Consider the following 17,962-nt stretch of genomic DNA (forward strand, 5'->3'; position numbering starts at 1 on the left):
AGCTGTGTTTGAGCTGGTGGGGCATAGATGCAACATCCACCTAGGTGAGTGTCATTTTTATACCTAAACCCATACTTCGCTTTTAAAAGTAAGCAGCTACAGGATTTGTAGCTGCTGGCTTATTTTTTTCTTTCTAGGGTGAAGAACCTCTTTAAGGTGATTGCAAAGGTTCTATTTTTAACCCCTTCCCGCCGACCGAACGCATATATGCGTCCTCGGCTTTCCGGGGTTATACCGGGATGATGCCCGCAGCTGCAGGCATCATCCCGGTACCGTTGTTTTCAGCGGGCGATCGGCTACCCGAATATAACAACCGATGCGGCTAAAAGCCGCTCGGTTGTTATACCGGAGGAGCGGGAGGGGACATCCCCCCCCTCCCGCCGCCTCCCGCCGCTGTTACCGGGCCTCCCGTGCGATCGGGAGGCCCGGTGTCCGGTCCGCTACCTTCGGCGGCTGGGGGCGGACTGGAACGAAGCTGCGAGCGGCTTCGTTCCAGCCTTCTTCTTGTAAATGCGGAAGCGACGTCATGACGTCACTTCCCGTTTACTCGGCTGCCAATGGCGCCGAATTTAAAAAAGTACACAGTATTCAGAATCGCCGTTTTCGGCGATCTGAATACTTTGAAGTGTAAAGGAGGGATGGGGGGTCTTTTAGACCCCCCATCCCTCCATAAAGAGTACCTGTCACCACCTATTACTGTCACAAGGGATGTTTACATTGCTTGTGACAGCAATAAAAGTAAAAAAAAAAAAAAAAAAATTTAAACACAATTTATAAAGTACAAAAATAAATAAATTAAATAAAAAAAAAAAAAAAAAAATTTTTAAAGTGCCCCTGTCCCCGCGAGCTCGCGCAGCGAAGAAAACGCATACGGAAGTCGCGCCCGCATATGTAAACGGTGTTCAAACCACACATGTGAGGTATCGCCGCGATCGTCAGAGCGAGAGCAATAATTCTAGCCCTAGACCTCCTCTGTAGCTCAAACCTGGTAACCGTAAAATTTTTTTAAAGCGTCGCCTATGGAAATTCAAAGGTACCGTAGTTCGTCGCCATTCCACGAGTGCGTGCAATTATAAAGGGTGACATGTTTGGTATCTATTTACTCGGCGTAACATCATCTTTCACATTATACAAAAAAATTGGGGTAACTTTACTGTTTGGATTTTTTAAAATTCATGAAAGTGTCACTTTTCCAAAAATTTGCGTTTAAAACACCGCTGCACAAATACCGTGTGATAAAAAATATTGCAACAATCGTCATTTTATTCTCTAGATTCTTTGCTAAAAAAATATATATAATGTTTGGGGGTTCTAAGTAATTTTCTAGCAAAAAATATGGATTTTAACTTGTAAACACCAAATTTCAAAAATAGGCTTAGTCATGAAAGGGTTAAAATAACAACCATGTTATACTTTCCTGCACAGTCCTGATCCTCCTCTTCTAGGGCCCCTCGCCGGAGTTTCTGGATCCTCCTGCATTCTAAGTGCCCCCATAGCAAGCCACTTGCTATGGGCTCTTGTGCATGCTCGCTCCCGAGCTGCACTGCGCACACACTTGACCCCACATCAGTGACTCCTCATCAGAGACCCCGACGTCAGAGTCCCCCACATCATAGTCCCTCATATCAGCAAACCCCACATCAGAGCATCACACATCAGAGTACCCACATTAGTGATCTCAACATCAGAGCGCCCCAGATCTGCGCTGAAGATCTCAATGCAGATGGTATGAATGAGTCCTCATTCTTTCATGGCTGGTACAGCATCCTTCTCCTTTTTGTGCTTGTGAAGTTGAAGTCCTTAAAGAGGAAGTCCAGCGAAAAAAAAAATTTAAATGTCAGCAGCTACAAAAACTGCAGCTGCTGACTTTTAAAATAAGGACACTTACCTGTCTCAGGGTCCAGCGATGTCGGCACCCGACGCCAAACCGTCGCTCAGCTCTCGGGTGCTGCCACCGCCATCTTCTGTAAGGGAATCAGGAAATGAAGCCTTGCAGCTTCACTTCCCGGTTCCCTACTGCTGTCTCTGGGACCCGTGTGGGGATGGGGGGACGGGAAGTGGCGTAAACTCCCGTGGGATTCTACGCCCGGAAGTGGGTGCAAATACCTGTATTAGACAGGTATCTGCACCCCCCTCCCCCCTGAAAGGTGCCAAATGTGACACCGGAGGGGGGGAGGGTTCAGAAAAGCAGAGGTTTAATTTTGAACCTCCGCTTTAAATAATTCCTGCTGCTTTCCCCACATCAGAGGCTCACACATTAGTGTACCCTCATCAGTGACTCCTCATCAGACCCCCGCATTAGTGATCTCAACATCAGAGCCCCCCAGATCTGTGCTGAAGATCTCAATGCAGATGGTATGAATGCATCCTCATTCTTTCATGGCCGGTACAGCATCCTTCTCCATTTTGTGCTTGTGAAGTCGAAGTTCTTAAACAATTCCTGCTGCCTTTGTGGTATTTTCATCAATTGCCCTCTGGGTTGTTGAATCAGCTTATCCACTTTAATTTTCTTTTTCATGTTTATTTCTGGGCGCTGCAATGAGAAAATACATAAATCAGACCTATCATTCAATACAGGACATACCAACCAGGAGATGCATTTTCATATGTAACACTACACTACCTAATGTTACCATTATAACTGATATTTTGGTTCTTCTATAAACTTATAATGACCTTTACAAAAAATAAATAGTAATGGGACGCAAGTGTCAGGCCTCATTCACACGAGGCGGAGCCGCTGCCACTGAGTCCGCCAGCTCAGCGGGAGATCTCTCGGTTGATCTCCGCTGAGCCGGCGGATGGCAGGTCCCTCTCTGCTCACTGAGCGGGGAGGGGCTTGTCGAGCGCCGCTGCTTGCTATGGAGAGATCAGCCGAAAACGGACAGCATGTCGAAAACGGACAGCATGTCCGTTTTCATCAGATCTCACCCGATCCACCAGGGACAGATGCGAACGTAGGGCCATCCGTCTAATTTTAGCGGATTGGACCGGATCGGATGCCAGCGGACATTGTCACCCCTGACATCCGTCGCTCCATAGACTTACATGGAGCGCCCGTTCAGGCACATTAGTGATCTCAACATCAGAGCCCCCCAGATCTGCGCTGAAGATCTCAATGCAGATGGTATGAATGAGTCCTCATTCTTTCATGGCCGGTACAGCATCCTTCTCCTTTTTGTGCTTGTGAAGTTGAAGTCCTTAAAGAGGAAGTCCCGCGAAAAAAAAAATTTAAATGTCAGCAGCTACAAAAACTGCAGCTGCTGACTTTTAAAATAAGGACACTTACCTGTCTCAGGGTCCAGCGATGTCGGCACCCGACGCCAAACCGTCGCTCAGCTCTCGGGTGCTGCCACCGCCATCTTCTGTAAGGGAATCAGGAAATGAAGCCTTGCAGCTTCACTTCCCGGTTCCCTACTGCTGTCTCTGGGACCCGTGTGGGGATGGGGGGACGGGAAGTGGCGTAAACTCCCGTGGGATTCTACGCCCGGAAGTGGGTGCAAATACCTGTATTAGACAGGTATCTGCACCCCCCTCCCCCCTGAAAGGTGCCAAATGTGACACCGGAGGGGGGGAGGGTTCAGAAAAGCAGAGGTTTAATTTTGAACCTCCGCTTTAAATAATTCCTGCTGCTTTCCCCACATCAGAGGCTCACACATTAGTGTACCCTCATCAGTGACTCCTCATCAGACCCCCGCATTAGTGATCTCAACATCAGAGCCCCCCAGATCTGTGCTGAAGATCTCAATGCAGATGGTATGAATGCATCCTCATTCTTTCATGGCCGGTACAGCATCCTTCTCCATTTTGTGCTTGTGAAGTCGAAGTTCTTAAACAATTCCTGCTGCCTTTGTGGTATTTTCATCAATTGCCCTCTGGGTTGTTGAATCAGCTTATCCACTTTAATTTTCTTTTTCATGTTTATTTCTGGGCGCTGCAATGAGAAAATACATAAATCAGACCTATCATTCAATACAGGACATACCAACCAGGAGATGCATTTTCATATGTAACACTACACTACCTAATGTTACCATTATAACTGATATTTTGGTTCTTCTATAAACTTATAATGACCTTTACAAAAAATAAATAGTAATGGGACGCAAGTGTCAGGCCTCATTCACACGAGGCGGAGCCGCTGCCACTGAGTCCGCCAGCTCAGCGGGAGATCTCTCGGTTGATCTCCGCTGAGCCGGCGGATGGCAGGTCCCTCTCTGCTCACTGAGCGGGGAGGGGCTTGTCGAGCGCCGCTGCTTGCTATGGAGAGATCAGCCGAAAACGGACAGCATGTCGAAAACGGACAGCATGTCCGTTTTCATCAGATCTCACCCGATCCACCAGGGACAGATGCGAACGTAGGGCCATCCGTCTAATTTTAGCGGATTGGACCGGATCGGATGCCAGCGGACATTGTCACCCCTGACATCCGTCGCTCCATAGACTTACATGGAGCGCCCGTTCAGGCACATTAGTGATCTCAACATCAGAGCCCCCCAGATCTGCGCTGAAGATCTCAATGCAGATGGTATGAATGAGTCCTCATTCTTTCATGGCCGGTACAGCATCCTTCTCCTTTTTGTGCTTGTGAAGTTGAAGTCCTTAAAGAGGAAGTCCCGCGAAAAAAAAAATTTAAATGTCAGCAGCTACAAAAACTGCAGCTGCTGACTTTTAAAATAAGGACAATTACCTGTCTCAGGGTCCAGCGATGTCGGCACCCGAGGCCAAACCGTCGCTCAGCTCTCGGGTGCTGCCGCCGCCATCTTCTGTAAGGGAATCAGGAAATGAAGCCTTGCAGCTTCACTTCCCGGTTCCCTACTGCTGTCTCTGGGACCCGTGTGGGGACGGGGGGACGGGAAGTGGCGTAAACTCCCGTGGGATTCTACGCCCGGAAGTGGGTGCAAATACCTGTATTAGACAGGTATCTGCACCCCCCTCCCCCCTGAAAGGTGCCAAATGTGACACCGGAGGGGGGGAGGGTTCCAAAAAGCAGAGGTTCAATTTTGAACCTCCACTTTAAATAATTCCTGCTGCTTTCGTGGTATTTTCTTCAAATTCCTTCTGGGTTGTAGAATCGCATATCACTGAGCCCCACATCAAATTCCCCCACATCAGAGCCTCCAAATCAGTGGCTCCTTATCAGAGACCCTCAAATCAGAGTCCCCCACATCAGTGATCCCCACATCAGAGGCTCACACATCACTGTACTCACATCAGTGACTCCCAGATCTGTGCTGAAGATCTCAATGCAGATGGTATGAATGAGTCCTCATTCTTTCATGGCCAGTACAGCATCCTTCTCCATTTTGTGCTTGTGAAGTCGAAGTCCTTAAACAATTGCTGCTGCTTTTGTGGTATTTTACTAAATTTTCTTCTGTGTTGTAGAATTGCATATCACTGAGCCCCACATCAGAGCCTCCAAATCAGTGACTCCTCATCAGAGCCCCCAAATCAGTGGCTCCTCATCAGAGACCCTCAAATCAGAGTCCCCCACATCACAGTCTCACATATTAGTGATCCCCACATCAGAGGCTCACACATCAGTGTACCCTCATCAGTGACTCCTCATCAGACCCCCGCATTAGTGATCTCAACATCAGAGCCCCCCAGATCTGTGCTGAAGATCTCAATGCAGATGGTATAAATGAGTCCTCATTCTTTCATGGCCGGTACAGCATCCTTCTCCATTTTGTGATTGTGAAGTCGAAGTCCTTAAACAATTGCTGCTGCTTTCGTGGTGTTTTACTAAATTTTCTTCTGTGTTGTAGAATTGCATATCACTGAGCCCCACGTCAGAGCCTCCAAATCAGTGACTCCTCATCAGAGCCCCCAAATCAGTGGCTCCTCATCAGAGACCCTCAAATCAGAGTCCCCCACATCACAGTCTCACATATCAGTGATCCCCACATCAGAGGCTCACACATCAGTGTACCCTCATCAGTGACTCCTCATCAGACCCCCGCATTAGTGATCTCAACATCAGAGCCCCCCAGATCTGTGCTGAAGATCTCAATGCAGATGGTATGAATGCATCCTCATTCTTTCATGGCCGGTACAGCATCCTTCTCCATTTTGTGCTTGTGAAGTCGTAGTTCTTAAACATTTGCTGCTGCCTTTGTGGTATTTTCATCAATTGCCCTCTGGGTTGTTGAATCAGCTTATCCACTTTAATTTTCTTTTTCATGTTTATTTCTGGGCACTGCAATGAGAAAATACATAAATCAGACCTATCATTCAATACAGGACATACCAACCAGGAGATGCATTTTCATATGTAACACTACACTACCTAATGTTACCATTATAACTGATATTTTGGTTCTTCTATAAACTTATAATGACCTTTACAAAAAATAAATAGTAATGGGACGCAAGTGTTAGGCCTCATTCACACGAGGCGGAGCCGCTGCCACTGAGTCCGCCAGCTCAGTGGGAGATTTCTCAGTTGATCTCCGCTGAGCCGGCGAATGACAGGTCCCTCTCTGCTCACTGAGCGGGGAGGGGCTTGTCGAGCGCCGCTGCTTGCTATGGAGAGATCAGCTGAAAACGGACAGCATGTCGAAAACGGACAGCATGTCCGTTTTCATCAGATCTCACCCGATCCACCAGGGACGGATGCGAACGTAGGGCCATCCGTCTAATTTTAGCGGATTGGACTGGATCGGATGCCAGCGGACATTGTCACCCCTGACATCCGTCGCTCCATAGACTTACGTGGAGCGCCCGTTCAGGTCCACTGAAAAAACTGACAGGAACCTGAATGGTTCTTTCGTGTGAAAGGGGCCTTATACATTTTTGTTTTTACTCACTTTAATCTCTGGTGCTTTTTTAAATAGTACTGAAACATTGGCTATTTGTCCCAGGGCTGTTTTAAAATGGCATTAAGACTCTTTAGTTCCTTTGGATCCTGGCCAGCTTTAGTGGTCCGGCGTGAACTAATTAGCCTTTGAGCTTCCGATCTTGCTACATTGTGCTTTATAAAATGTAATCCTAATGCTTCCATAGTGAATTGAAAAATGCTAAAACATTTAAAGCGGTAGTAAAGTCTTCTTTATGATCTATACTTACAGGTAAGCCTATAAGGCTTAACTGTAGATAGAGTAAAAATCTTAGGAGAAATGAACTTTAGTAGCAGCCAGTGACATCATCGCGTATGCACACTGCGCTCTGAATATATAGTGATGTCCATTCAGAGCTCTGTGCCGCGGCCGTGACTCCCCTGCACACGCGCAGGAGTGACGTCACCACAGCTTGACCAATCAAATGGCTAAAGCCTGCAAACCCGGTGAGAAGACCAGATGAAGATGGAAGCCCTGGCAGCGGTGACAGTATACCACTGGAGGACTTTGTTTTAAGGTAAGTCTGTCATAATGTGCTAGTATGTGGTGCATGCTAGCACACTATGACATTATCCTGCAGGGGCCTGATTTTTTTTTTTTTTTGTGGTTTACTACCACTTTAAGGTGTGGAACCAAAATTTCTTACTTACTTTTGGCATCTTCAATAGTGGGGTGGCCAATCCTGCCTCCAGGTTATTCCAGTCGATCTGGCTGAAGAAGCGGTGTTCTCGCAATCTTTGGACTGAATTCCTGCGCCATTTTGGACAATTTAAAAGAAGCTGTAACAAAAAAGACATGAAAATTAGTATACAGTAGATTGTTCCTCACAGAAAAAAAAAAAAAAACTTTTCAGAATGTAATATTTTAATGTTAGTGTTATTTCAAAATAATATATGTCTGCTGGAAGGATCTAAGCTATGGGTACAGCTGTTGGAATAGTATGTCCTGGTAGGGGGAAATTCCTCCATCCATCTTGCCTGGCTGAACAAAATGAAGATAACATTGGACCCCCTTTATCACTACAGCACATAGTAATGACCTAAGGCTAGAGAACAAAACCCACATAGCACAGTGGGGGACTGGGCACCCGACATACAGGACCTAGTAACGTGCTAGAGAACTTTCTGCAAGCTTCGCTCTTCAATGCAGAAGACTTCAGTGAAGTGGGCAGTGGGACAGATGGCTTGCTTTAAAGGGGTTCTTTTCTGCATTTTACATAAACAGGGTCACTATAAACAACAGAATACTGTACTGAGGACCTATAGTTCTTGTATAATTCTAATTCTAGCGTATCTATACTTACTTGTTCAATTACATCTCGAAGGTCAGGGTCAATGTTCCTACGATAGATGTCGTTCCTGGATTTGACTAATCTTGCATCTGCTCCTGTGGCCATTTGGAACAGGATGACACCAACTGAATAATAGTCGACCATAGCATCGTAGGGTTTTTGATGGAGAACCTGATAAAACAGAGAATAAGGTTAACTATAAAATAAAGCACATGATCAGCCATACACAGAGCAGTAATAATAGGTAAGAAATAGTTGGTAGATATGACAGGTCACAGTGTGGCCCCTATTGTTTTTTTATATGCCGTGTACACAAAACCAGTTTTTCCTTCGGGATAAACTCTGAAGGTTTTTCCGACGGAGTTACGCCTGAAACTGTCTTGCCTACACACGATCACACCAAAGTCCGACCGTCTAGAACGCGGTGACGTACAACACATACGACGGGACTAGAAAAAGGAAATTCAATAGCGAGTAGCCAATAGCTGCCGTCTCGTACTTGTTTCAGAGCATGCGTCGTTTTTGGTCTGTCAGAACAGCATACAGACGAGCGGTTTTCCCGATAGGAATTGATTCCGTCGGAAAGATTTAAAACATGTTCTATTTCTAGGTCCGTCAGAATTTTTGAAAAAAAAAAGTCAGAGGCCCACACACGACCGGAATGTCCGATGAAAAGATTCCGTCTGACTTTTCCTGCTGGAAAGTTCCACCGTGTGTACGCGGCATTAGGCTTTGTGTCACAATCATTGTGACCCTGCTTCCTTCATCTCCAAAACGTGTCTTCTTTTGGTATAATGATATGGCTGATAAACATAAAATAAAAATGAGAGTGGTAGAAGGGCAACAGAATGGTGGGTTTCAACTTACCTCTGGGGCGACATAGCCTGGAGTGCCAGCACCAGTGTATATCTTTTGGTCTCCAAACACATTCAATTTTGAAAGGCCGAAGTCTGCTATTTTCACATGGCCGGAGCTGTCAAGCAGTATGTTCTGGGGTTTCAAGTCTCTGTAAAATAAAAGGAGAGAGTTATATTTACACATCACATCATATTTACACATCACCCAATACTAATAGGTCAGTTTTAGATGGGTGCCAATGGGTTAGATCACCTACTAACTTTCTGCACCACTTTATGAATCTCAGCATGAACCTCGTGAGCTCAGTTCCCAGCTTATTGCAGTTGAAGAAACCATGTCAAGTCCCAGTCTGTCATTCTGCAATGCTTTAACATCTTTATTGAAAACAAGGGAGCAGAAACACTCCATAGGCTGTCTTCCTCTGTCACATTTTGCCCTTCTAGTGAGGCATGATTAAGTCCCACTAGGGGGCAATAAGTATTAGAATGAGACAGTCTGGGGGGTGTTTCTATCCACATCTTTAATAAAGTTGTAGACATATTGCAGATTGGTGGAGTGTGCTTCAATATTGTTTCTTCTACTGGATTATGGGGGTTGATGGGGCCCAAAACAAGCTTTGCACCTGTGGCTGGTTTTGTGAGGCTGCCGAATGGGGTGTGGAGCTGTGTTAGAAGGGGACATCTGCAATGACTGCAGTTATAATGAGAGAGATTCTCTGCTTGATATTATATTTAATTAAAATGTATGCAGTATGGGGAAGTGAAGCTTCCTCAGATATTGAAGTAAAATCATGATAGAAACACTTACCTATGAACAATGCCATTTCTGTGCAGATATTGCAGACCACAGAGAAGTTCAGCAGCAATAAATCTGTAAAAAAAAAGAGAAAAGGTCTATTAGTATCACACGTCTCACAGAATAAGTAAACAAATGATTAATAGAGCAGTTCTTCCTAGCAGTGCAAGTCATAGGAAGGAATGTATTTCTCTGACAGTGATGGGCACTGTTCAATTCTTGGGGTAATACATTAGTTGGTCCTAAACCAGCCCATAGAGATTGGATAACTTTCACCTGAATTGACCAAAAATCTCATGTCTGTGGTAACTGACACCCTCTGCCCAAGAGCTCTTGGATTGAAACATTGATTGTGCAGAGTTGAAGATACCACCTAACACTTGAAAGTGGTTAAAAAGGCTGAAGGTTTTTTTTTTTTACCTTTGTAAGATTTATTATATTCTTACTGTATTTACACAAGTCCTTCATTATGACTGCTAACCCTCACCTTTTCACTTAGACCATATCTTTGTGAGCCTTACCTTATTGCAGCAGTTGATAGTGGAGCAGAAGACTTGATCAGGTTGAATAGGTCTCCTCCTTTGATGTACTCCATAACGATGAATAGATCTTCCTGCAAAAGACAGAGAGAAATATATATAGGTTAAAAAATGTAAAGTGAATAGGATATGTATTAAGCACCAAACCAACAAGGTAAAGTGGATGTGAAGTTTGTGTTTTGTCGGAAATGCAGAAATATGGGGATTTCTAGAGCTGACAGACAGTTTGGAAGTTTAGGGCGTATCCAAACCCAAGAATAAAAATGTAATATATTGCAGCTTACCAGTGCTCAAATGTGATGGCTGCATTAATTTTTTTCCCAGCATTTTTTCTATATCTTTACATTCTTATTCTGCCACTGATACAATTCCTGGCCTAGTATGGCAACACTCACTTACTATACTGTATCTGTGGAGGTGCCGCATTGTCACCCTAGAACACTAATGCCCCGTACACACGATCGGACATTCCGACAACAAAATCCATGGATTTTTTCAGACGGATGTGGGCTCAAACTTGTCTTGCATACACACGGTCACACAAATCTTGTCAGAAATTCCGAACGTCAAGAACGCGGTGACATACAAAATGTACGATGAACCGAAAAAAATGAAGTTCAATAGCCATTGCGGCTCTTCTGCTTGATTCCGAGCATGTGTGGAACTTTGTGGGTCGGAATTGTGTACACACGATCGGAATTTCCGAGAACGGATTTTGTTGTCGGAAAATTTGAGATCCAGATCTCAAATTTTGTGTGACGGAAATTGCGATTGAAAATGTCCGATGGAGCCTACACACTGTCAGAATTTCCGACAACAAGCTCCCATCGAACATTTTCCATCGGAAAATCTGACCGTGTGTACGGGGCATAAATATGTTAGAACTACAGAACATCTGTCCCCATCCTCATCTCTATAACATACAGGGAGCTGTTTTGTAGTTCACAGAGGAAAACTGAGTAAGGCTGATAAGACTACTTATGATATGCAAGACAGCACTGGAATTCTGGCAGGATCAATTAGTAATTTTCACACTTTGCATGCCTTTCTGCGTGCAGCATCCATACAGACATAGCCTAATTTTTATGTGAACTGATTAAGAAAGGAAAATAGTTGCTGTCTCTGTATAGCGTTATTAGTTACACCGGGCTGCCATTACAATGACTCTGTCATCATGAGAGAAGTACAGGGGCTAAACCTGATCCAAGTCAGTGACAGCAAAGCCAATGTAAGAGCAAAACAGCCGGGGAGAACCAGAATTCTGAAAAGAAGAGTTCTACACTGGCAGCTGCCATAATTCTCTCATGTCCAAGCCTCTGTGAAGCTGGACCACCCCTAATATTCTTCTGGTTTGGGGATTTGTTTCTAGGTCTGTGCTGGAATTGGAGGCCAAATAGATAATATGGATGTGATATTATGAGTGATTGATAGGAATGTGACACTTACTTCTGTTTGGAAGGTTCCATAGGCGTGTGTACAAAAAGTACTCTCTCCAACTTTTTCAAGTATTTGTCTCTCTATAAGAATCATTCGAGGATCTTCATTTAATAATTTCCTCTTCTTTATCACCTTGACTGCCAGTTTCATGTCTGTGGCAGGATGGGATGCCAGGGCGACCTAAAAAAACACAAGAAACAAATGATTAGAGCTGATTCAGCACCAGGTTCTGGAAAGGTTACCCCTGGGTCCCCAGCAGCAACCCCCAGCCTGGCTACAATTGTTAGTCTGAGGCAGGCCATAGATGATGCGATTTTTGGTTGCAGGAAAGAATTTTTTTGATTTCCCCATCAACACAGTAAAGCTCAGTTCACACTTGTGTGATGCGGAAATCCAGCGAATCCACTGTGGGTTCCGGCATCGCACCAGACTCGCACGGCAGTTCACACTACCATATGCGAACTGCTGGGAGTGTCAATACAATGTTAATGACACCCCCATTCCAGCTCGCATATCGCACTGCGAACTGACAGTTCGGACATGAATCGGATCGCATGGGTGTGAACACCCATGCGATCCGATTCTGGTGCGGACCAAAAAAAGGGTCCTGTGCGAGTTTGGTCCGAATGCAATATCAGCCATTCTATCTGTATGGCTGAAATCGCATCGCACAGACGTCGCATGTGATTTGCACCGCACTGCAGTCTCGCAGAGTGCAGAAGTGTGAACTGGGACTCAGTGTTGATGGGGGACTCCCTCTTTTGAGGAGTTTTTGTGTTCTCCTGGCAGGGTGGCGCGGGGAGCTATCCCTGCCAGGAGAACACAGTGATTATTGCTAAGCAGCTAAAGCCCCTGGCAATAATTGTATGTAAAAATTAATTAGGCTGGTTGTACTTAAAGCAGAAACTTCACCCAAAAGGGGAAGTTCCGTGCTTCCTCCTCCTCCCCCCACTCCTTTAAAGTTTGGCACCTTATTTTTTTTTGGGGGGGGGGGAGAGCGGGTACCGGATTTTGACGGGCAACCGCTCCCCCGCTTTCAGTCATATTGCTGCGGCAATCTGAGTGGAAGTTCACCCCTCCAGATTCCCCGTGGCCTTCTGGGACACATGATGGGTCTCAGAAGACTGTGGGACCATTCACATATCACATCGCGGCTTGCGCATGCACAGTTGCAAGGCTTCACTGTCGGTTTCCCTTATTCAAGATGCTGATGCCTGGACCCGAAGTCAATTGAAGAACAGTAAGATACAGTATTTGTAGCTGCTGACTTTTAATTTTTTTGGTGGGAGACTGGAGTTTCTCTTTAAGTCGATCGATGGATTGACTTGGGAACAATCAGCCTGCCCATAGATGATTCAAATCTTGGCCTGTTCAACAGGAACCGGCCAAGATTTGAGCCATCTATGGCCGGCTTTAGCTGTCTACAGAGCATGAACTCAGCAGGCTTTTGGCATTTTAAGGTGCTCAAATCTTTGTAAAAATATATTGACAGATAAACAGTATTTAAATCCTGCTTTTCATAAATTGTTGATTACTTACTCTTCCGAAAGCTCCTTGACCAATGATTTTGTGAAAGATGAAGTCGTCAAGGCTAAAGTTGCATCTCCCGTAGGTGCAAAGCACATCGCTGGCTACCTCCCTTGCTACCTCACCAACGACCTCACGGATTATCTTTCTTGCTTCCTCGAAGACTACTGCTTCCTTGTCAACTGCCCCGCTTGCTTCCTTCACCTTGCTTGCCTCCTCGACGCCTACTTCTTGGATTATTTCACTGGCTGCTATTTAAAGAGAATATCATGTCATTAGCTTACAGCAATAGAATACATACTTTACAAAACACTAAACATATAATGATGGAAAAGAGATATTCCTGCTTACTACTCCCCCAAAAAATTGAAGGGTCTAAACGAGTTCAAGGTTCAGTAGAAGATGAAATTTTTTTTTTAAATAATTCTGCCAGATTTGCTGCATATTGTATAAGAAAACGCGGGTGGCTTTAAGCCTGGTTTCACACATGTGCGGTGCGAATGGAAGCTCAGGTTTCACTGGGGAGATAACAATCTCCTGTTCAACGGATTCATTGCGTTTTTGCTCAGGATTAGAGAGCAAGGAGAGGGGGAGGGAGGGGGGGGGGAGAGGGGGAGGTGTAGTGAGGAGAAAGAGAAAATCCTTGTTCAGAACGCAATGCATCTGCGAATCAGATGCGTTCCCATAGGAGATAATAGGCTTGTAGTTCGCACCGCAATGCCCAAAAAACGCACACGTTTTTTGTGCAATGCGCAGTGCGAATGCAACGCACATATGTGAACCAGATGCATTCATATGAATGTATTTTAAAATGTCCTGCGAATTAGATGCGGTGTAAGCCGCATCTAATTCGCATAGGTGTGAACCCGGGCTAAATCAACTCAATTGCTTCTACATCATTGAAAATGGAAAAATTGTTCTAGCAGCAAGAGGGATAAAGAAATGTAATCCTATCAGGAAGTACTGCTGTGGTGGTCAAACAGTCATGTGCCTGATCCAATAAAATAGGACAGACCTGTCTAAATAAGTTATAGCTGCAGCCTACACAAACCCTTATATTCTGCTGGGGAGGGCAGTTTTTTTTTTAATGCTTGAGCACTGAGCAGTGAGAAAGTTACATTCATCTTCTAAATGCTAGGTAGGACTTCCCTCTCTGCAGCTGCTGGCAGGGGACAGGCTTCTCTACTCAGGCTGTTGCTGTTTTCTAATGGAAAACACACTCTATGGGCCTCAATTATAATAGACAGCAGGTATTGCACTTCACTGCTGCATTCGCCTAACTCTAGTTTTCATCCCCGGGCAGTATATCTAAAACTGTGAAAATTGTGTTATATTCTATGCAATTGCTCTCATCATTCTTACCTTTATCAACTGGAGCGATCTTGTTTTTCATCTGGGGCCATAATGGTACAAAGAAGAAGTCTAGGACCGATTTGGCCCAACCTTTTACAACATTAAATATTTCATTCTTGGTTGACATTTCTTCAGCTGCAGCTTGGTCAAATTCCTGTTCATAATGTCTGGGGCATTGTTGTGGTGTCTTCACCTTTAGCCCACTAGGTCCTGGCCTTTCTTCATCAGCAGCTTGGTGAAATCTCTGTTCATTATTTTTAGGGCATCGTTGTGGTATTTGCACCTTTAACCGATTAGATGATTCAGTGGACCTATATATCTCCTCCACATAAGGTCCCTTTTGAAAGATTTTTTTAGAAATCTCTCTCCTCTTGTATGGATTTATGGTATTGCATTTTTTCTTTTCCATTTTCCCTTTCCACTTGGGCAATATTGGGACTTGCATGGAGTCCTGGACAGCCTTGGCCCCACTCTGTTGAGCATTAGATATTGCCTCTTTAGCTGGTCTTTCTCGATCAGCAGGTTGGTTGAATCCCTGTTCATCACCTTTCCTACAGCCTCTCCTCTGGTATGGATGTACGGGATTGCATAATTTCTTTTCCCATTTCCCTTTCCACTTGGGAAATGTTGGGGCTTGCATGGAGTCCTGGGCACGTTTGGCCTCATTTTGTAGAGCTCCATATCTTGTCTCTTTAGCTGGCTGTTCTCCATCAGCAGGTTGGTTGAATCCCTGCTCATCACCTTTCCTACAGCCTCTCCACTTGAATGGATATACAGTATCGCATTTTTTCTTTTCCCATTTCACTTCCCACTTGGGCAGTGGTGGGGCTTGCATGGAGTCCTGGACAGATTTGGCCACACTCTGTTGAGCATCATATCTTGTCTCTTTAGTTGGCCTTTCAGGTATGTTGAATCCTGGCTCAACATCTCTCCTACGCTTCCTTCCTGTTTTTTTGTCCTCAAATCTTCCCATCTTTGCTGGCCTTTGCTGGTCAGCGGGTATGTTGAATCCCTGCTCATCACCTTCCTTACGCTTCCTTCCCCTTTCCTTTTCATCAAATCTTCCCATCTTTGCTGGCCTTTGCTGGTCAGCATGTATGATGAATCCCTGCTCATCACCTCCCCTACGCTTCTTTCCCCTTCCCGTGTCATCAAATCTTCCCATCTTTGCTGGCCTTTGCTGGTCAGCATGTATGTTGAATCCCTGCTCATCACCTCCCCTACGCTTCTTTCCCCTTCCCGTGTCATCAAATCTTCCCATCTTTGCTGGCCTTTGCTGGTCAGCATGTATGTTGAATCCCTGCTCATCACCTCCCCTACGCTTCTTTCCCCTTCCCGTGTCATCAAATCTTCCCATCTTTGCCGGCCTTTGCTGGTCAGCATGTATGATGAATCCCTGCTCATCACCTTCCTTAATATTTTTTCTTTTCCGTTCCTGCATCATTGTGTATTATTATAATATTTATTATAGAAAATCTATGATAAATAATACAGTACTATACTATACACAGAGCTCTAGACAAACGATGTGTTCACTATCGCTGCAGAGATCAGAGTGGCAGCTCAAGGGTCGCTCACTTCCATATATAGAAGTTAACGGCTGCAGGTCGCCATGGCAACCACCACCACTGTGACGTGTTCCAGGCTGACTGTGATTGGTTAATACCGCCAAGTCGTTTGCCTCGGCTCTGTGCCCTTCTACATGTAATTAGAAAACACTACACAGCAAACAAAATATGTTTTTTTTTTTTTTTTTTTTCGAAAAATGAAACGTAAACAAGAAAGTGCCAGTCGCTGAAACGGATCTACAGCAGATGTGTGAGGGGTTGTAGAAGGCGAAACATTTGAGGTGATTCCCGTGTCCCATCACGATGGAGCCTAGTGACAGCCGTAACGTCAGCACATCGCTACAGGCAGGCTGAGGGAGGCGGGGCGGAGGGGTGACGTCACCACACCTGGTAACAGCGGCAGGCCCTCGGAGTCTCCCTCTCCAGAAAAAAAAAAACAGGAATCGAGCTGGGACAGGGGAGGAGCACGCTGATTGGACAGAGCGGGGGCACGTGACGTCCAAGGAGTTCCGAGCTGGCGTTGTAGGCTTCGTGGAAGGTTAGGCTGCGCTGGTGGCGGCGGCGACTTGTCAGCACTGTGTGCGGGAAGAAGAAGAAGGAGGAGGAGGAGAGGACGGGAAGTACGGGAGTGGCCGCCCAGCGGAGTGCATGGGCTGAGGGTGCCGCCAAGGCTAAGTGAGAGGCCGCAGGAGAGAGGACTGTCTGCACCGGAGCAGCAGCATGGGTGAGTGCAGAGACCGGGGCCTGGGAGCTGGGGGGGGGGGGACACCTGGACTGTCACATGACCACCTGAGGGGGCAACCTCCAAACTTCTTCCATTGTACACAGGGGGGCGCACTCCACACTTCACTCCTCATCTAAACTACTTCTCTAGTGGGAGGAGGGGGCTCAGAGTTCTGTGTATGAGGAGGAGGGGGCTCAGAGTTCTAGGACCCCTCAGAGTTCTGTGGATGAGGAGGAGGAGGGGGCTCGGAGTTCTGTGGATGAGGAGGAGGGGGCTCAGAGTTCTGTGGATGAGGAGGAGGGGGCTCAGAGTTCTGTGGATGAGGAGGAGGGGGCTCAGAGTTCTGTGGATGAGGAGGAGGAGGGGGCTCGGAGTTCTGTGGATGAGGAGGAGGAGGGGGCTCGGAGTTCTGTGGATGAGGAGGGGGCTCGGAGTTCTGTGGATGAGGAGGGGGCTCGGAGTTCTGTGGATGAGGAGGGGGCTCGGAGTTCTGTGGATGAGGAGGAGGAGGGGGCTCGGAGTTCTGTGGATGAGGAGGAGGAGGGGGCTCGGAGTTCTGTGGATGAGGAGGAGGAGGGGGCTCGGAGTTCTGTGGATGAGGAGGAGGAGGAGGGGGCTCGGAGTTCTGTGGATGAGGAGGAGGAGGAGGGGGCTCGGAGTTCTGTGGATGAGGAGGAGGAGGAGGGGGCTCGGAGTTCTGTGGATGAGGAGGAGGAGGGGGCTCGGAGTTCTGTGGATGAGGAGGAGGAGGGGGCTCGGAGTTCTGTGGATGAGGAGGAGGAGGGGGCTCGGAGTTCTGTGGATGAGGAGGAGGAGGGGGCTCGGAGTTCTGTGGATGAGGAGGAGGAGGGGGCTCGGAGTTCTGTGGATGAGGAGGAGGAGGGGGCTCGGAGTTCTGTGGATGAGGAGGAGGAGGGGGCTCGGAGTTCTGTGGATGAGGAGGAGGAGGGGGCTCGGAGTTCTGTGGATGAGGAGGAGGAGGGGGCTCGGAGTTCTGTGGATGAGGAGGAGGAGGGGGCTCGGAGTTCTGT

At 46.4% G+C, this 17,962-nt stretch overlaps 2 protein-coding genes across 7 annotated transcripts in view; one reads left to right on the forward strand and one right to left on the reverse strand.

Moving 5' to 3' along the window:
* Window positions 1-8,873: 8,873 nt before the first annotated feature.
* Window positions 8,874-16,933, reverse strand: LOC141141165 (uncharacterized). Its single transcript, XM_073628867.1, has 7 exons — window positions 14,649-16,933; window positions 13,299-13,537; window positions 11,769-11,939; window positions 10,305-10,396; window positions 9,796-9,858; window positions 8,998-9,136; window positions 8,874-8,933 (listed from the first exon to the last, which is right to left on the reverse strand). Exons 1-7 carry the CDS (start codon window positions 16,081-16,083, stop codon window positions 8,874-8,876), a joined length of 2,199 nt encoding a protein of 732 aa, XP_073484968.1. The 5' UTR covers window positions 16,084-16,933.
* Window positions 16,546-17,962, forward strand: part of CD2AP (CD2 associated protein) — a 196,539-nt gene continuing 195,122 nt past the window's right edge. For 2 of the 6 annotated variants that reach the window (XM_073625277.1, XM_073625278.1), the window contains exon 1: window positions 16,547-16,931. In XM_073625277.1, the coding sequence (XP_073481378.1) occupies window positions 16,928-16,931 (4 nt within the window). In that variant the 5' untranslated portion in view covers window positions 16,547-16,927. Of the gene's footprint in view, window positions 16,932-17,962 lie in introns of all 6 variants that reach the window. The other 4 variants (XM_073625276.1, XM_073625275.1, XM_073625279.1 and 1 more) reach the window with 3 other exon arrangements.

This window comes from Aquarana catesbeiana, linkage group LG04, assembly GCF_042186555.1.
Source record: "Aquarana catesbeiana isolate 2022-GZ linkage group LG04, ASM4218655v1, whole genome shotgun sequence".
NCBI lineage: Eukaryota > Metazoa > Chordata > Amphibia > Anura > Ranidae > Aquarana > Aquarana catesbeiana.